General features: G+C 37.0%; 1 protein-coding gene across 1 annotated transcript in view; it reads left to right on the top strand.

Annotated features, from left to right (window-relative positions):
• Nucleotides 1-1,115: 1,115 nt before the first annotated feature.
• Nucleotides 1,116-19,731, top strand: part of xrn2 (5'-3' exoribonuclease 2) — a 40,460-nt gene continuing 21,844 nt past the window's right edge. Inside the window, exons 1-20 of the mRNA XM_051644287.1 lie at nucleotides 1,116-1,329; nucleotides 2,628-2,755; nucleotides 2,851-2,962; nucleotides 3,049-3,160; nucleotides 3,378-3,436; nucleotides 3,690-3,779; nucleotides 3,860-3,932; nucleotides 6,468-6,518; nucleotides 6,802-6,959; nucleotides 7,058-7,132; nucleotides 7,369-7,502; nucleotides 7,590-7,647; nucleotides 8,471-8,578; nucleotides 8,709-8,753; nucleotides 10,330-10,473; nucleotides 10,620-10,661; nucleotides 10,913-11,007; nucleotides 12,583-12,718; nucleotides 18,103-18,210; nucleotides 18,374-18,463. Of these exons, the coding sequence (XP_051500247.1) occupies nucleotides 1,255-1,329; nucleotides 2,628-2,755; nucleotides 2,851-2,962; nucleotides 3,049-3,160; nucleotides 3,378-3,436; nucleotides 3,690-3,779; nucleotides 3,860-3,932; nucleotides 6,468-6,518; nucleotides 6,802-6,959; nucleotides 7,058-7,132; nucleotides 7,369-7,502; nucleotides 7,590-7,647; nucleotides 8,471-8,578; nucleotides 8,709-8,753; nucleotides 10,330-10,473; nucleotides 10,620-10,661; nucleotides 10,913-11,007; nucleotides 12,583-12,718; nucleotides 18,103-18,210; nucleotides 18,374-18,463 (1,893 nt within the window). The 5' untranslated portion in view covers nucleotides 1,116-1,254. The remainder of the gene's footprint in view (nucleotides 1,330-2,627; nucleotides 2,756-2,850; nucleotides 2,963-3,048; nucleotides 3,161-3,377; nucleotides 3,437-3,689; nucleotides 3,780-3,859; nucleotides 3,933-6,467; nucleotides 6,519-6,801; nucleotides 6,960-7,057; nucleotides 7,133-7,368; nucleotides 7,503-7,589; nucleotides 7,648-8,470; nucleotides 8,579-8,708; nucleotides 8,754-10,329; nucleotides 10,474-10,619; nucleotides 10,662-10,912; nucleotides 11,008-12,582; nucleotides 12,719-18,102; nucleotides 18,211-18,373; nucleotides 18,464-19,731) is intronic.

The following is a 19,731-nucleotide window of genomic DNA, read 5'->3' as shown; positions in this document are numbered from 1 at the left end:
AGATGGTAGAGCCCAGGAACCTAAATGACTCCACTGCTGCCACAGTGCTGTTCAGGATGGTGAAATGGGGGAGTGTGGGGGGATTTCTCCTGAAGTCCACTATCATCTCCACTGTTTTGAGTATATTCAACTCAAGGTTGTTGTGACCGCATCAGACAGCCGGCTGATCAACCTCCCATATGTATGCAGACTCGTCACTGTTGCGGATGATGCCGATGATCATGGTGTCATCTGCAAACTTCAGCTAGACAGTGGGGTCGTTTGCAGTGCAGTCATACGTGTACATGGAAATACACTGAATGATTCAAGACTCCATATATTGGCATATATGCCACTAATTTGCAAAGGCAACGAGACCTGTCACTGTGTATAGAGACATAAATGCAATACCTTTTTAATACAAAACATACCCTTCATTATTCAGTCATCCCAAATCATTCTATCATTACAAAGAAGAATTTAATTTTTAAATGCAAACACTGTATTACACATTACATTAATGAATGTGCTAAAAGACAAGAAATATTAGTAAAATATGTTGTGCTTTTTTTTTTTTTTTTTTTTTTTTTTTTTTTTCATATTACAATATAAACCACAAGTGATCAAGGAAAGCTGCTTTTAGCTATTATGTTCCAAAAATATCTGGAATCTTTTACCAATAAAATTTTGACATGCTTCAGACAAACATCTTTCATACAGTGGGATCCAAAAGTCTGAGACCACATTGTTAATTTCTTGGTCAGTTGTTAACAATGTTAAAGGTATAGTTCAGCCCAAAATGAAAATTCTGTCATCATTTACTCACCCTCAAGTCGTGCAAACCCCATATGAGTTTTTGTCTTCAGTGGAACACAAAAGGAGAATTTCTGAAAAATATACTGGCAACTATTCCTATTAGTCTGTCAAGCTCAGAAATGACCAAAAAAGCGCCATAATACGACTTTATTTCAAGTCAAGTGAAGTCATTATTCTATCATTACTACAACTACCACTGTTAAGTGTCATAAAATTAGATTATTTCCCTCATGTGTAAATAAACATGTTGATTTCGGTGGTGCAGTTCGCTTATCAGTCGGTGTGGGGCGCTCTCTGCGACACTTCCGGATGACTCGGAAATGACGCACTGCATGCGCATGTAATTTAGCGTGTGCGTGTTGTGTGTTTGGTTTGAGTATTCAACATCCTGTGTGTTTCACTGTTTTTAACCGTTTTTAAAGTAATTTTTCAGTGTAAAGACGCTGTATTTTACGGGAGATGGGAGTCCCCGCGTTTTTCCGCTGGTTGAGTCGGAAATATCCGTCAATAATAGTTCACTGTTTGGAGGAGAAGGTGAGACAATCACGCAGCAACGATGCTTTAATTATTTATATAATGAAAGAAGCTTTGCTGCCCTCAAATGTGTTTGTGTCTTTTCTGAAATTAATTCGCTTGTTTTTGTCTTTGAGTTCAGTTGAATTTCAATGTTTTGACTGTATTTAGATTATTTAGAGTAGGCTGTAACTCAAACATCTAGCGAGTTGACTACCTACTCGGCATACTTGGCCAACGTAGTGCGCGTGTGGCCGCTCAATCGAGCAACCAATCACAGAGCTATGTACAAATATTCAGCCAATTGTGACGAAGACGGCGGTTCACTTTGCTACCTTGGATGAATTCATATCTTTGATAAATAATTGTATGACTGAAGAGTGCAGTTGCTATGCATAAGATGGATTCTGTAATTGTAGTCCATTGTTTTCATTAATGTGTCTTATTTTTGTCTCATGTCTGTTTTTGTTGTGTTGATCTTATAACTTTTTTACCTTGTTTGGTGTGCTTTCTTGGCCAGGTCTCCCTTGAAAAATTGATTTAATCTCAAGGGACTTCTAGGTTAAATAAAGGATAATAATAAAAGTAACCAATCAGCAGAAGTTTGAATAGTAACAAGCATATGATGCCACGTGAATGAATTCTGCTTAGGTAGGCTACTCATTAGGGGTTTTCAAACTGGGGTCTGGGGACCCCTATGGGGCCTCCAGAAGGGGTCCGCAGGGGGAAAAAAAAGACCCAAATTGACTTATTCTTTCATTTTGCTTTTTAAAGAGTATAAATATATTTCAATTAAATAAAATGTTTTTATTTAGGTTTGTGCATCTAATATTACTCTAACAGTGGGTATAAAGCAAGAAGTGCTCAATTTAATACAAAGTAATATTTTCCAGATTTGTTTAGTATTATATTTTCTTAATTTCCTTCATTACACTATAACAGCCAGTTATTTAAATTTGCAAACCACACAATTTTTTCTCACGATATAAAAGGGAATTTATATCAAAAATATAAAGCTGCCTATATATTTTTGAAAAGAGTCCCTCGCAAGGGGATCATCATGTTTGGGAGTCCTTGGAATCAAAAAGTTTGAAAACCCCAGGTCTAGTAGGTAGTCAGCGCAATAGGTCTGTGATGGTTGCCCAAACTTCGTGTCTAGGTAGGTTTTTGAAAACTCTGTCTACGTAGGCAGCTCACTATGGTTTAGATTCTGATGCCCAAACATGCCGTCTAGGTGGTGGATGTCACATTTTTGTTGCAGTCAGAACAGTTTCTCTCATTTATGTTAACACGTAATGCTTATTTCTTATCATTTTCAGGCTAAGGAGTACAATGGTGTTAAAATTCCTGTTGATACCAGCAAACCCAACCCAAATGAAGTGGAGTTTGACAACCTGTATTTAGACATGAATGGAATTATCCATCCTTGCACACATCCTGAAGACAAGTGAGTCTTATCCATAATTTATTTCATTAACATTGATTAACAGACCATATCTGAAAGGGAATTCTATTGAAATATTAATTTTTTGCCCTTTGCAGGCCAGCACCTAAAAACGAAGATGAAATGATGGTTGCCATTTTTGAATACATTGACCGGCTATTTAACATAGTGCGACCGAGACGAGTTCTGTACATGGCGATTGATGGTGTGGTACGTGACATTATTAATAACTTAATATTGTGTATATATCAGGATGCATACTGTAGTCACCATTTTGGTGAACATTTGTTTTCCAGGCTCCTCGTGCCAAAATGAACCAGCAGCGTTCGAGACGGTTCCGAGCATCTAAAGAAGGAGTCGAGCTGACAGAAGAAAAAGAAAGAATGAGAGAGGAAGTTATTCAGAGAGGTGAAAAACATATTATGTGACCCCTATTGAACCTACACACAATTATTCACTGAATTAAACATGGTCAAAACTGCATGCAAGCTTTGCTCCTACATCAGCTCTGTTTTTATGTCTTTAGAAATATTGAATTATGTAACTTTGTGATTTATTGGCGGCATCAAACTGGTTTATTTGCTTAATTAGTTTTCTTTCTCGATTTTTTTTTTTTTTTTTTTAGGAGGTTACCTGCCACCTGATGAAATAAAAGAACGTTTTGACAGCAACTGCATTACTCCAGTAAGTGTCACCCAACTTTTGTTGGATGGTTGAAAGTGAAGTTACTTGCCCTTTAATAACTGCATATATAGTCATTACTTACAGGCAAAAACACAATGCATGTATCACTCTGCTTGTGATTATCTATTGTGGAAATTATAGTACTTTTTGTAATATCCTGTGTTTACGAGGGATTATTTTTTTTTAGTGAACATATGTAAATCGGCATGCATCGTAATTTGGGTAATGGTTTCTTTTTTGGTTTTGTGTTTAGGGCACGGAGTTCATGGATAATTTGGCCAAGTGTTTGCGATATTACGTTGCAGACAGACTGACCAATGACCCTGGATGGCAAAATGTCGCCGTAGGTCTTCTCTTTTTAACTGTGATTTAAACGTTTTGTGGTTGGACCATAGAATAAATTATTTCTGATTTGTCCTATAGGTCTTTCTATCTGATGCCAGTGTACCTGGTGAAGGAGAACATAAGATTATGGATTTCATTAGGAGACAAAGAGGTACATATTAAGATCTTGTTGTAAGATGTGCAGGTCTTGGGGTGTGAATCTTTGGGTTGAAAGCAAATCGATTCGATTCACGATTAATAGGTTTTTGATTCGATTCAATAGTGATTTTTGCTGAGTTTGGAATTGCATATTACTATACTACTCTTACTATTTCTGCCATAGACAGATAAGGCAGAAGTAGTATGGGTAGTATGCAATTACGAACTCAGCTTTTTTTTTTTTTGTTGCAAATTTAGAACGATTCGATTCATAGATTTTTGATTAAATTCAAAACTGATTTTTATTTTATTCAGGACGATTCGATTCAACACACGATTAATGTTTTTGATTCGATTCAAATGTTGTTGTTTTTCAATGCATTTATAGTATTTTTTTAAATACATGCCATAATGTATCTTAAGCAAGAAACAAAACTACTTAAGATTGTTTATTGCACCAAAAGTAACTTGAAAGAATACACATTAAATACTTCTACATACAGGCTACTAGGAATACAACAAATAGTGTAATGTGCCAATAAAATATTTTAGAGCTAAGCATAACTAGAAAAGTATTCCATATATCACTACAAAAAGTCAGTGATTTTTAAGATGGTATTCATTTGCATGACTTTTTTAGGACTGGAAACCTGTGGGGACCTTGAATCAGTGAACTAATCTGAATATTACAACATTAAAGTAACATTATCTGACTACATTTAAAAGAAAAGAGAAGCAATCAACTAGATTACTTCAACTTAAATGTTTTCTGCATGCCAAGTCCCCAACTGAACAATGATACCAGTAAAATGGCACTATTTTATCTTATAGAAAATAACGGGTTTGTTTCCCTACAATTAAAGCATTTTATTTCAGTAGTGGCCACGAGTTGGCAGCTGTATCAAATGGTTTAGGTGCGTTTGACTCGAGACAAGAGCACCATTGCGAGCTGTCATTTGCTCATGTTATAGTCAGTGGCCATCCGGAGGAGAGATCAGACATAAGGTGCTTGAAAGCTGATCGATCCCGTGAAGGGCGGTGGAAGAGTGCAGCACCCGTCTCTGAAGGGAGGACTGTGAGGACGCGTACTGCGAGGCGTGCTAAAGAATCTGCCGGTAGACTGTGGCTATCCGCTTTTCTTCAGCCACATTCATTATTCACTTCAGGGCGTCAACGCCAGCATCAAACGCCGCTTTGAACTCCACATGAAAAGCGCTTGCATATAACATCTCATTCTGCATTTTCGTGATGGTTAAGACTTTACATTCTTCTTTGGTAATTAAATTGCGCATTACAGAGGCTGCAAAGTGCTTGATTTCTATCACAAGTCCCATCTGGACTATTTGTGTACAACTTGGACCCCATTTCCACCTGGTATTAAGATGCATTTTGGGTGATCCGATCACATGTGTTCAGCGCTTAATACAGGTCTAAACGAGGTCTAAAACGTTTGTGATCAGATCACAAAAACCACATATGAATGTGGTCAAAAACGCATGTGTACACATCACACTTGAGGTGTAAATGCTAATCTGTCCTGTATGCATCCCAGCAGCAGTGAAGCGCCACCCCATATCTGTCAATCAACCGCGGTGCTAAAACAAGAGTTTAAACTGTGCCGTTTACGAGTGGCTTTAAAAGGAAATAACCATCCAATCGGAAAGTTTTAAAGAGCGGATACATACACAATCATGAGAGCTTCACGGGTCTTTAGTGTGTCTGATATCAACACAGATGACAAGCACGAACACCTGAAGCTCCTTTAATACAGGTAATACACTTAACTAACATAACTCTGCTTGACATATTGTGTTTATACTTGGATTAAATTGTAACCACATCTGGGAGGAAACAGCACACTGTTTTTTTTCTCGCTTTGTCTGTAATGACTATGTTGCGCTTTAATTTTGTTGCGTGATTAATGTCGTCATGAAACAGAGACCCTCCAAATCCGAACACAAGTGGTGACTGGAGACTCATTTAAGTCTCCTGTGATAATACCCACTGTGCATCATAATACAGCTGTTGTGTGTGTTAGTGTAATGACTGCGGACAGACACATCGCAAAGGTCCCGCCCTACCCGACCAGTGTTTATGCTGGTTTATGCTTTATTTATGGTAAATGTGTTAATCACGACTAAAAGTTTAATGTGTTAATTTTTCTTAATCACATGCTTTAACGCGTCACATGCGTTAACTATTTAGCTAGATTGTGATTCATTCGATTTTTAGCTGTTTAAACTGATCATTGACCAACACTAATGATCCTCAATTCAAAAATCTATGCATATGAATCGCTAGGATTAGTAATCGATGCATCGAGAAAACAAGTGAAGCGTTACATTCCTAGCAGATCTTTTTAAATATTTATGTGATTCGGTTTTGAATTGTCTGTTTTAGATTGATTGTTAGTTGAGGCTCTTCCTCTGGTGCTCTATTTTCATCTGTTTGTACCCTATAGATGCTTTAGGATAAGATAAATAATGTCCAAAAATCTACAAGCAAAGGACTTCAGGTCTAATGTGTCATTTGGGTTTTTCTTTTTCAGCTCAACCAAACCATGACCCAAACACGCATCACTGTCTCTGTGGAGCTGATGGTAATTTTTACTTTCAAATTTGAAAATGCATAAAACTCTAAAATTAAATATTTAAATACATCTTTGCATTTTAAGAGAATCCAGGTGCTTCAGAATACTGATCTGACTGAGAGCTGTCTGCTAATGCATGTTTATGTAATGCTAAAAACATTTGCTTCATACAAAATTCACCTTCCTCTGAAACTATTCTTATCAAAATAAATCATGAACCACCCATGATAAAGTATCGTTTTACAAAACTCTGATTATATTATTTTTTTAAATTATTTTTTCCTCTCTCCAGCTGATCTGATCATGTTGGGTTTGGCAACGCATGAGGCCAATTTCACCATTATAAGAGAAGAATTTAAACCCAACAAACCCAGACCCTGCGCCCTGTGTGGCCAGATGGGCCATGAGATCAAAGACTGTCAGGGACTGGCCCGAGAAAAACAGGGCGAGGTAACAAACTCACCCTCTCCACCACGCTCCTCCTCCATCCATGCAGAGCTTCGCCTTTGCTAACTGTCTGACCTTCTGTTCTGTGTTTTCAATCACAGCATGATGAATTTGCAGACTCCATTCCAGTATCAGAACAGGAGTTCATCTTCATCCGACTGGCTGTGTTAAGAGAGGTATGTTCCATTTTGGCCAATAAGGCCCTAAAATTCCATTTAATTTCAGCCGATTGAGAATATAGGCCGAAAACTTTCTTTTTGGTGCGTTGTAAATTTAAATGAGATTCTGTAGAAAATGTGTGGGGGAAAGACTAGTGTTGTGGGTGGTTGCCAGAGTGTCTGATTCAGGCATTTATTTGAAAGAGGAGCTTTTTTTGTATTTGTCCGTTATAACATCTGTTGTTGTCCTGCAGTATTTAGAGAGAGAGTTAACGATGGCCAGCCTGCCGTTCCCTTTCGACTTCGAGCGAAGCGTCGATGACTGGGTGTTCATGTGCTTCTTTGTGGGAAATGACTTCCTGCCCCACTTACCATCTCTTGAGATCAGGCATGTTTGCACAAACCACATTCCTTCACAGTCATTCCAATGTCCTTTGCCGTGAGTTCTGACTGTCATCTGTCTGTCTCCACGCAGAGAGGGCGCAATCGATCGCCTGGTTGGCATCTACAAAGACGTTGTGCACAAAACTGGGGTGAATACTGCTTGCCCATGTTCCTAAATATCGCAAATGTACTCATGTTGTTCCAAACTCGTATGACTTTCTTTTGTGGAACACAAAAGGAGATTATTAGTAGAATGTTCGCTGCTCTTTTCCAGATACGTGCACTATATACAAATTCTTCTAAAGGTAAATGATAGCTTTGTGTGAGAACTAGCACAATACATTTTTTTTATTCACTGAAAATCTTCCCCTCCACCGTAGCACTTGTACATTAAAGTATGTTAGTCTTAAGGTGCTTTACCCCTAGTTTGACATCAGTTACACTAAACATCACTGGTAAAAAACCCTAAAATTAAATATTTAAATACATCTTTACATTTTAAGAGAATCCAAGTGCTTCAGAATACTGATCTGACTGAGAGCTGTCTACTAATGCATGTTTACAGGTCTCAACAAAGTTTCCACAACAAATCTTGCGTGACTCATCTTGAGGTGCCATGTTTGAATATATGCAAATGTGATTTGAGAGCTACAGCGGAGGGGAAGATGAGTGACTTATTTTAGTCTGTTTCTCACACAAAGCTGTCTAATGGCCTCAAAAGTATAGCGATTAAGTTGTATGAACTACTATAAAGTAATTTCAATGTCATTGTTAGAGCTTGATGGCCTCAGTCTCCATTCACTTTCATTGTATGAAAAAGAGCATCATGAACATTCTATCAAACTTCTCCTTTTGTCTGAAAATCATAACTGTCTGATATAAATCCCACCATCTTTTAAAGGGAAATATTTTATCGAAAGCTCCTTTAAAAAAACCAAAAAAAAAACCCAGACATTTACACTGTTTTTATAGGGCTACTTAACAGAAAATGGTTTTGTTAACCTCGAGCGGGTCGAGCTTATTATGCAAGCTGTGGGCGTGGCCGAGGACAACATCTTCAGAAAGCGCAAAGAAGACGATGTGAGGCTGCACATGAAATGCACTGAAGGGGTCATGACCTCTGACCCCTTGTACACTGATTATAATCCAATAGAAATGTACAGTTCTTGTCATGCTTTGGATGTTGATGTTAAACATTCTTTTCCTGCAGGAAAGTTTTAAGCGGAGAATGAAAGAAAAGAAAAAGCGGATGAAAGTAAGTAAATTTCCTCTTTCTAAACACCATTGAATTTAGTGGTGATAAACAACATTGAGAGGCTTCTGAGTAATTCATTTTGAAATGTCAACACGCTTACACAGTTCCTTTTGAGAGCCAGTGAGTTGAATTCATTCACAAGGTCGTATAATTCGGTTACGGTAGTTGAATTGCTTGTATCTTGACCCTGCAGATGCATATATTTGTTCATAATGAATGCAACACGTGCATTTAACTGTGACATGAACTAGATGATTAGTAGGGCTGAGGATTATGGCTAAAAAGTATTTTAGCCAAGTAGACGAAAAATATTTATTGCAATATGTAAAACACTCAGTTTAGTTAAGCATGGCGTGTTTTTCAATATACACTTATGTTGATGTCTGACTTCAGTATACTTTGTAATAGCAGCAATATTTACCTACGTTTTAGTAGAAAATTTGTATTTATTCTTTAAATTGTTTAATCAAGAGTTTTAAATCAGTTCATTAAAGCGTACAGTTTGAACTCGCTGACAGAAATTAACCGAACTTGCCAACACTTTTGCTACTGAAGTTTAAATCAGAGACGCTTTTCAAATGTCTGTCTCGTGTGCTTATACATCATAAAATTTGATAATTAGACGCTCTTTGGGAAAACATAATGGCCAAATAAAAAGATTGACTGTCACATTCACATTGTTTTTTTTTCAAGGAATAATTCACTCAAAAATGAAAATTCTCTCATTTACTCACCCTCATGCCATCCCAGATGTGTATGACTTTCTTTCTTCTGCAGAACACAAATGAAGATTTTTAGAAGAATATCTCAGCTCTGTTGGTCCACACAATGCAAGTGAATGGTGGCCAGAACTTTGAAGGTCAAAAAGCATGTAAAGGCAGCATAAAAGTAATCCATAAAACTCCAGTGGTTAAATCCATGTCTTCAGAAGCAATATGGTAGGTGTGGGTGAGAAACTGATCAATATTTAAGTAATTTTTTAATATAAATCTCCACTTTCACACAATTTTGTTTTTGGCAATTCACATTCTTCGTTCATATCGTCACCTACTGGGCAGGGAGGAGAATTTATGGTAAAAAAGGACTTAAATATTGATCTGTTTTTCACCCACACCTATCATATCACTTCAGAAGACATGGATTAAACCACTGGAGTCATATGGATTATTATTTATACTGCCTTTTTATGCTTTTTAGACCTTCAAATTTCATTGTGTTGCGTTGTATGGACCTACGGCAGAGATATTCCTCTAAAAAACTTCGTTTCTGTTCAGCAGAAGAAAGTCAGACATATCTCTGATGGCATGAGGGTGAATAAATGATGAGAGAACTTTCATTTTGTGTTGAACTATCTCTTTAATTTTATACTAACAACTTAAAAAATCTGATATCTTAAATATTATTTTTGATACATCACCTAGCCTTTATGATTTGTAAGGAAACAGTTTCAATTCAGCTTTCATACTGGAGTCTATGCAGAAGTGTCTAAACCATGCGGTTATGGATCAAATGTGTCTACTGTGATAACAGTTTGGTTGTGTATCTGGTGTGAAATGTTTTATTTTTTTCTTCCCAGGCAGAACAGCGTCCATCGTTTGTCCCCCGTGGTCAGTTTGCCCCTCAGGCACTGGGTGGCAGAGACGGACCCATGCCAGTGCAGAATGCCAGACAAACAGCATATGAAATGAGGATGCAGGGGAACCGAGACCAGCGCAATCTGGTTTGCCTTCATACTGTCCTCCTGTGATTTTCACAAACACCACACTAACTTAACATGAGCATTATTTCTTTAGTTCTTTAGTGTCATATTGTTGTCATCTTAAGAGTTTATTTTGCCTTTGTTGAACTGTTAGTTTTGCTTTTCAGGATGCAGCTCAGTCCTTGAGAGCCATGATGAAAAATGGGAAGGCATGTATTTTTTTTTTTTCTCCCTCTCTCTTCATTTTGGTTTGGTTTGTCAAACATTTTAGGGCTGTTTTCAGTCAGCATACCTTGCATTTCAGTCCAATACCTTGGATATGATTTTTCAGTTTCCCAGAGTGAAGAAATGATTTGATTTTGAAGACACAGTATAATTTATATTTAGATTCATAAATGAACACATGACTGTCCATCCTGTTTTGGTTTGCTTTAGTTTATAACAGTCTTTCTGTACACAGACTCCTGCTGGACCCAGTGATGCAATGGATAGTCGTGGTGTGAAACGGAAAGCTGAAGACAGTGACAGTGAACCAGAACCTGAAGATAACGTCAGGTAACAAGAACACAAACCCCGAACCTTCACGACAGAGAAAGGAGTCTCATTACACATCTCCCTGCTGCCAGTAATTAAAGAAATAATTTACCCAAAAATGAAAATTCTGTAATTTATTCAACCTCATGTAATTACAAACCTGAATGACTTTCGTTTATGAAACGCAGGAGAAATGTTGAAGAACTATCATAGAATGATTTATTGTGACCACGGCTGTCAAACTCCGAAAAGGACAACAACATAAACACGCACAAGTAGTCCATGTGATTTGTGCGCTGTATTCCAAGTCTTTGAAAATCATGCAGTAGCTTTGTGTGAGGAGCAGACTGAAATGTAATTGACTCATTAATCAAATATGACGACATTAAGACTTAGGTCAAGAGAGACACAAGCACCAATAATATTCGGCATCAATGCAGTCATATGACATTGACTCTTCATTTTTGTAGCCCATACCACTTAAGTAGTCCATTTCAGAGATTTGACTGAGGGGAAGATTATAAGTGAATAATGACTTAAATTTCCGTTAATTTCTCACAAAGCTATCGTATGGCTTCTGAAGACTTTTGTGGTGCTTTTTTGGGCCATTTTGGAGCTTGACAGACTTTGTATTCTTTTCAGTTTAAATGTATGCAAAAGAACAGGATATTCTTACAGGTTTAGTGAGACATGAGGTTAAGTAAATAATGACAATTTTCATATTTCGGTGAACTATCCCTTTAAAATGGCATATGTTTCAGTGATCAGCTTTTCAACGCTGTCTAAATAAAATGGGTTCAATTGGTATTCATCGAGGTTTTCCATGTGCCCGGTGGGACGCTGTTGAGGTTACACCAGACAGATGCAGCTCATCCATGATTATGTGAGCTGAATTTCCGGAGCATGTCAAAACATCCTGACCAGCGCTGAGGTGGAAAGAGACTTTCCCTTTGCCTCTTAACAGAGTCTGTCACAGTGGGCAATTCTCACAGGCGTGCATATGCATAGAAGTGAACTCGCTCGGTTTGACACGAGAGACCATTTCCTCTTTGAAGGAAAAGTTCAACCAGCAATTAAAATTCTGTTGTCATTTACTGACACATGTTGTTCCAAACCCGTACATGGGTGTTTCTGCTACTTAGGGCAATTTCATGTCCCAGGGTTTGCTTTTTATTAAAACAGATTACCACTTTTTCCTTTTTGTTATGTGAAGGTCACATTAAAACTAGACTTTTGATTAAAACGGCAAAAGTCTGGACCGAATAGCAGAATAAATTGGCCAAGAACCGCCCAATGTCTAACATGTCTGTGACATGTAACGCGATCAGTCACAGATGTTTTTGTCATTACATGCAGTTTAGGGGCGGGGTTATCAGAGATGTATCATACCATAATAAAAGCCCGACATGGGGAAAGAAATAATTTATATAATGCCGTGGCAGTCCATTTCATTTTATGTTCCATGGATGAAAGCAAGAATGTAAAAACATCTATATATTGGGTCAACTATCCCTTTAAGGAATTCGATCATGACTTGTCCACCAGTCAGAAAGTCTTGTCATCATCTCTAAACTCTGAAGAATGTGTGGTTTGCAGGTTATGGGAGGAGGGATGGAAACAGCGTTACTACAAGACCAAATTTGATGTTGACGCGACAGACGATGAGTTTCGTAAGAAAGTGGTGCAGTCTTACGTTGAGGGACTGTGCTGGGTGCTCAGATACTACTATCAGGTAGGTCACAGGTACACACCTGTTCTTAGGTTAATGGCTTTCACAATACTGATTGCACTTACTTAACATCTGAAGAGCTGATCCATATCTGAAATGGGCTGGCTAGTGATACAGATTTCCCAATTCGATTTCCCCAATTCGATTTAAACTTTTTACTCTCAACAAGCAGTGATGGGAACTTCTTCGCCAATATACTACTCAATCACTGGTGAGTAAAATCTTAATGGTTACTTGCCATTGGCTAATCACACACATTTTTAGTTGTATAGCATTAAATTTGGTCTCATATTCGAGTGTTTTACTGGCATTGTAGAGAGTTACATACAGTAAAAGTTCAATCTTGAGATTTAAGAATTGATATTGATTGTTCACCTGAAGATAGAGATGCATCGGAAAATCTACAGTGGCAAGAAAAAGTATGGGAACCCTTTGGAATTTCATGCATTTATGTATACATTTGTCTTCAAATCTGGTTTTCTCTTCACCTAAGTTGCAATAATTAACAAACTGTCTTGACTAATTTCACACAAATTATTGTATTGACATTGAACGTATTGAATATATGGTTATTATGTGAACCACTAGGCTACTGACATCAACAAAAGCTAGACACAAGAGTTGGCAAACCTGGCATCCAATTGATGAAATGAGATTGGAGGTGTGGATCAGAGCTACTTTGACTTATAAAAAGCACTCAACAGTTTGAATTTGCTGTTCACAAGAAGCATCTGCTGAGGTGGACCATGCCTCAAAAAAAGAGATCTCAAGACCTGCGATCAAGAATTGTTGCTTTGCATGAAGCTGGAAAGAGTTTTCTCAAAGTGCTTATATATTCATCTGTCCACAGTTAGACAAATTGTCTATAAATGGAGATGATTTAGTACTGTGGATACTCTCCCTAGAAGTGGCCATCCAGCCAAGATGACTCAAACGGCACACTGTAGATTGCTCAATGTGGTAAAAAAGAACCCTAGAGTGACAGCTAAAGACTTCATAGAATCATTGGAACTGCTTAAAGGGGTCACGAAGTGCAGTTTTTCATAATTATCTTCCCTGAGGGCCAATGATAATGTTATAGAAGTTTTTTTTGGACCAAAACAGTCACAATTTAGTAATATATGATCATTTTCCACCCTGTTTTTGGCCCTCTGTCTGAAATGCTCGGTTTTGGCCTAAGCGCCTCCATAAACATTCAGTGTAAACGTCCACTGTTATGATTTGGCTAACATCATGCAGCCCCTCAAATTCAGCAAACTCGGTCGGAAGAGAAACCTCACATTATAAAACAAAATTGCAGTGTTCACACATCACACATCCAACACATTGCATCCGAATATATTAAACCGTTCATCTCAAGCACAACTGTTAACACTCGGCACCATGAACTATCAAACAGTCATGGCTTTTGAAATATTCATGAATGAAACAATTTACTTGTGTTTTTGATAGTTCAAGTGTTTTTAACTGCCTCATCCTTCAATAACAGTTCCTTTTGCAAAGCTTAAATTGTATTATGTCCAGTTCACAAGCAATCCATACCGAAATTAACCTAAAAAAAACGCACACGCAGTCCAGAGCGGTGAAACTAGACGCACACACACATACAGTATCATCCTGCACTGAGGTGCACATCGCTGAAACGTATCAAAACGGTCAAAGACGTCCATCTTAGTTCATGTTTACATACCCCAACAATTAAATAGCGCAGATGTGCGAAAGAATGCGTCCATGATGCGTTTGTGCTCAAAACAACAAGAGGCAGCAGCTGAATGAGAGAATTGCTTCTCCCTTTCAGAGTTGTAACTTGACACTGTATCTTTTAAAAGCATCAAGATGCATGACAGCGGTCAGAGTTGGTGTATTTCATGTTCATATTCAAAATAGTCCAGATGGGTCCCCTGTGGTGTTATGTTAGGAATAGCCACACAACGCCTGCTCTCTTGACTTGAACTGCTCTCCAGTGGGCGGGGCTAAAGGTGCGATGACGCATGTTGTGGGATGTGTAAATACATATGAGCAATGTTTTGTGACGTCACGAACGGACAGATTTCAAAACGAGATGTTTTAGCAGGGTTGCAACCTATAAATGCTCTTTTTAGACTGGGGAGGAGTCTAAGAATATGGCTGAGCTGAAGCAGTTCTGTAAGGAAGAATGGTCCAAAATTCCTTCTGAACGTCGTGCAGGTCTAATCCGCAGCTACCGGAAACATTTGGTTGAGGTTATTGCTGCCAAAGGAGGATTGACCAGTTATTAAATCCAAGAGATTTCACTTTATCCTCATCAATGTGTATTCTAATTGTGTGTTGTTAGCTTAAGCACATTGTGTTTGTCTATACTTGTGACTTTGAAGATGAGATCAGATTTTATAACCAATTAATGCAGAAAACCAGCTAATTGCAAAGGGTTCACATACTTTTTCTTGCCTCTGTATATTTTTTATCTAGTCCTACAAACACTGCAGCCGGTAGGTTTTGTAGACGTTGGATGATTTATTTCTTTTCACTAATTTTAATTTAAACTGACTGTTTTTGCTACTGTAACTAAGACTTTTTGTAAATTACCTCTGTTATGATTGGCTGACATCTTAGCATGTGAAATGGGTATCAAAATACACTATGTAAAGTGGGCGTTCACATGTTACGGTACTTGTGTTTTTTGGTTTGTTTGTTTTAATAAGTTTTTGCAGTTTAGTTTCCGTAAAATAGTATTGCACTATTTTGTTCTCGTTTGTCAAAATCGCACCCATTTCCTACCTTTTTATATTCTATACTCCTTTTGAATTACGAATCCAAAAATACATATTTTTTCCACCTTCCGTTTTAAGATCGGACTACTTCTCGGATCAAACAGCTTTGTGCTGTTTGCTATGGTCTTTGAGCTGGTTAGTGTTATCTAGTTGAGTTTTAATGCGGAGTCTTGATCTTTAGCTTTAGATTCAGTCATTAGAGCTCAGTTCTCTTGAGTAGATCTCATTCTGATTAGAGTTCTGTGTTCAGGGATTTGTCTGCAGTAATTGAAGCTCTATATAAATGCACAGCCTGTGTTCAACTGCATGTGCTCAGCAGACAAGAGCCATCTCATGAGAATTCTGAATGGATTCATTATGGAGTCATGCTGGTCTATGAGACGTGTTTGCTGCTTTCTACTGCATATTTACGGATTTACACACACACACACACAGAGACCCTGCCAAATTGCTTTATTGCAGAGTGAGTGCAAGAGGCAGATCACCACATGGCTTTTATTTACCCACATTAAGGTGTCTTTTTATTTTTTAGGAGTCACAAGTATAATTTATTATGTAGGTTTTGTACCCCTTTCTGCTTTTTGCCACTTGATAGTGTCTATTTAAATATGGAAAAGTTAATATGGATTGCTTCACTCTCTAAAGCAGGAATCTCACTCAGAAAACAGACATCTCAAAGTTGAGCAGTTTGGATTTTAAGAGTAAAAATCATTTGTTGGTGACAAAGGACAGTTAATGTTGAAGGGTTTGTTCAACCAAAAAGGAAAATTGTGTTTTACTCGCCATCGTATTGTTCCAAACGAAAAATGACATTAGGCAAAATGTTCCTGCAGATCTTTGCCATACAATGAAAGTGAATGGGTAAAGATGCCGTCGTGCTCCACAATGAGTCTGTTTGACTTGTGCGCTATATTCAAAGTCTTTTAAAGCCGTACTGTGTGATTGTTTGAGGAAAAATGTTAAAAGTCGTTAATTGCTGAAAATCCCTCCCTCCACTGTAGCTATCAAATGTCATTTGTCTCTTATATTCAAAAATAATCCGTGCTGACTGTTTTGCGATAATTATATCGATTTTGCTGGAAATGAAGTGACATAATGAATATTAAAATTATTTTAATGCACTTCATTTGGTTAATGCATCATGTTTCTTAAACATGCCATTGGACTAATTTCGCAATTCCTCGACTTGTGATTTACCAATAGAAGTATGATAAAACAAGTGTTTATTAGCGTCTGATTTAAACTACGGGAGCAAAAGTTTCATTTTAATTGCTTTGATTCATTATTGTGAATTTGTTAAAACCATTTGATTCAGTGAATCCATTCAAAACCGAATTAAAGGTTCGCTCATGTCATAATTCTAATGTTCATAGAAGTCCCTGCATGCCAAAATATTTGATTAATTTGTTACTAGTTATTACTAATGTCTGTATTGCTAAATTGGTGCAGTTAAATGAAAATGAATCATTCTTGGTCATTTAGTGCAAATTCAGTGTGAAAACATCCTTAATTATTTTTACCTACATTTGTTTTACTGTAATACTTGGGTTATTGACAAACAAGGTTGTCCAATGTGGAGAAATTAGAAATCTTAAAAAAAAAAAAAAAAAATTAATACACGTTTCAGGTGTAATCATTGTCCATATTTGGGGTTTATATATATATATATATATATATATATAAAACATTTAGTGCATTTTCTACAAACAATTAATGACTTAAATGTCAAGTGATGTAACCAAGTAAAAGGTATTAAAATCCTTACACCTCAAATAACAGTGCGCACAACTTAATGGTTTATTTCAAAAAAGTTTTCAAAGTAAAACATATTTAGACATCAAGCATTTGTTTCACTAATATCAAGACATTTTCTTGGGGTTACTCAGTTTGACTGGAACAAAATGTGCCTTTTCATAAAAATGTAAATATCTGATTTAAAAAAACAAATTTACTGTCATGAGGGTCTAAAGGGGTCCTCTGTTTTATGTCACAAGACAGAATGATTATTGCATGTTGGTTACACCTAAATTTGATTTGGTAGACAAAAGTTTTTCAGATATTAAAATTAAAAGAAAAACAGTTTTTGAAGAATTTCAGCTTTTAATGTGATTTTTGGTCTCCTGACGGTTACACCACTTACACTGGGGAAATGTATCAAATTGACTTTGAACACAGAAATTGAAAACATGTTTATCATCGTAGATGTGTAGTAGTATTTTATAATTTTGTGTGTGTAATTGCAATTTAAAAAATGTTGTTAAGTGATATAGATCTGGACTAAAAATGAGCGTCACGTCATTGACCCACTTGTTGCATTAAAATTTGATTCTTCTTGCAATAATGGCAGTTTGGTCAAAGTTATGTTTATTTCCTTCAAGCCATTGTAGAGCAAATGTGTAAATGGAGATCTATATGGAAGATCATCAAAAAGCTGAAAAATAGCAGTTAATGACAAAGTAGCAAATGTAGGGAAGTCAAATTAATGTGAAATTTATTTGAGCACTTGAATTAGTCCGCAAGGATGACTATTTATCTAAACGTAATGGATTATTTGATTTGATCAAATAAAAATCATCCCAACTCCCCACCTATTTTTAACACAAAATTACACCAATGTCTATTTTATTTTTCTCACAGGGCTGCGCATCCTGGAAGTGGTATTTCCCCTTTCATTACGCGCCGTTTGCCTCCGACTTCAAAGACCTCAAGGGCATGTTCAGCGAGTTCGAGAAAGAGACCAAACCGGTAACTTGAAACACATTGACTGCAGTGACCCACTGTTATCCGTGATTGATTGTTTTGCCTTAATGCTAATATAATAATGTGCCTGTTGTTTTGTACATTGAATGCTGAATCTGTGTAGCTATTTTGCAGTGATGTCATGATTGTTATTATTCTTTCTCCATAGTTCAAACCACTGGAGCAGCTGATGGGTGTATTTCCTGCTGCCAGTGGAAACTTCCTGCCAGCAACATGGAGAGCCCTGATGAGTGACCCAGTGAGTGACAGTAAATTAACCTCTTGAAGACAACATGAAACTGCATTTGCAATGCATTTATCTTACATAATGTGATGCATTTGAGCAATGTAGTTCATTAATGTTTTCATTTATACTAATAAATTGTTTTATTATTATCATTATTCATATTACAATTATTGTTACATGGAAGCAATTTCACAAAAACTAGTGTACTGTATATCAGCTCACTGTGATTTAGCCGTAGCAACCTTGTACCAGTGGTAACAAGATTTTTTCATTAATGCTTTCATTTATGCTGTGAAGCTCTGTTGTGCAGGATTTTATTTGACAAAAACAAATTTGCCATTTTTTTTTTTAAAAAAAATTATAATTTTATATATTGTTTAAAGCTTTATATATTAATTTGATTAAACATTGTTTTGATGATAACATTTAATTAAAACATAAAACATGGAATCCAGAAAATGTTATAGAAAAACTGCAGAATTTGCAACTGCTAGACTGTATGTAGTTCTTTTAATCAAGTCCTTTTCTGTGTGATTTCATCAGTAATCTGAGGCTACTTTGTGTCCAAGTATCGATTTAATATTGATACCAAGGTACCAGGCCTGGTGTCATACCGAAGCCCAAATTTTGGTACCAGAACATACAGTGCATTCAGAAAGTATTCAGACCCCTTCAATTTTTTCACATTTTATGTTGCAGCCTTATGCTAAAATGCTTTAAATTATTATTATTTTTTTTTTCACATTAATCTACACTCCATACTAAATGACAAAGCAAAAGCCAGATTTTTGATAACTTTACAAATTTATTAAAAAGAAAAAAACTGAAATCACATTGACAAATATTCAGACCCTTAACTCAGTACTTAGTTTAACCACCTTTGGTAGTGATTACAGCCTCAGGTCTTTTTGGGTATGATTTGACAAGCTTTGCACACCTGGATTTGGGGATTTTCTGCCATTCTTCTCTGCAGATCCTCTCAAGCTCTGTCAGGTTGGATGGAGACCGTCAGTGGACAGCCATTTTCAGGTCTCTCCAGAGATGTTCGATTGGGTTCAAGTCCGGGCTCTGGCTGGGCCACTCAAGGACATACACAGAGTTGTCCCTAAGCCACTCTTGCGTTGTCTTGGCTGTGTGTTTAGGGTCATTGTCCTGTTGGAAGGTGAAATATCACAAGTATTCAGACCCTTTGTGTTGACACTTGAAATTTTGCTCAAGTGCATCTTATTTCTCTGGATCATCTTTGAGAGGTTTCTACACTTTGATTGGAGTCCACCTGT

Source organism: Myxocyprinus asiaticus, chromosome 19 (genome assembly GCF_019703515.2).
Source record: "Myxocyprinus asiaticus isolate MX2 ecotype Aquarium Trade chromosome 19, UBuf_Myxa_2, whole genome shotgun sequence".
NCBI lineage: Eukaryota > Metazoa > Chordata > Actinopteri > Cypriniformes > Catostomidae > Myxocyprinus > Myxocyprinus asiaticus.
The sequence above is the reverse complement of the archived record's forward strand: the minus strand, read 5'-3'. Positions and strand labels throughout refer to the sequence as shown.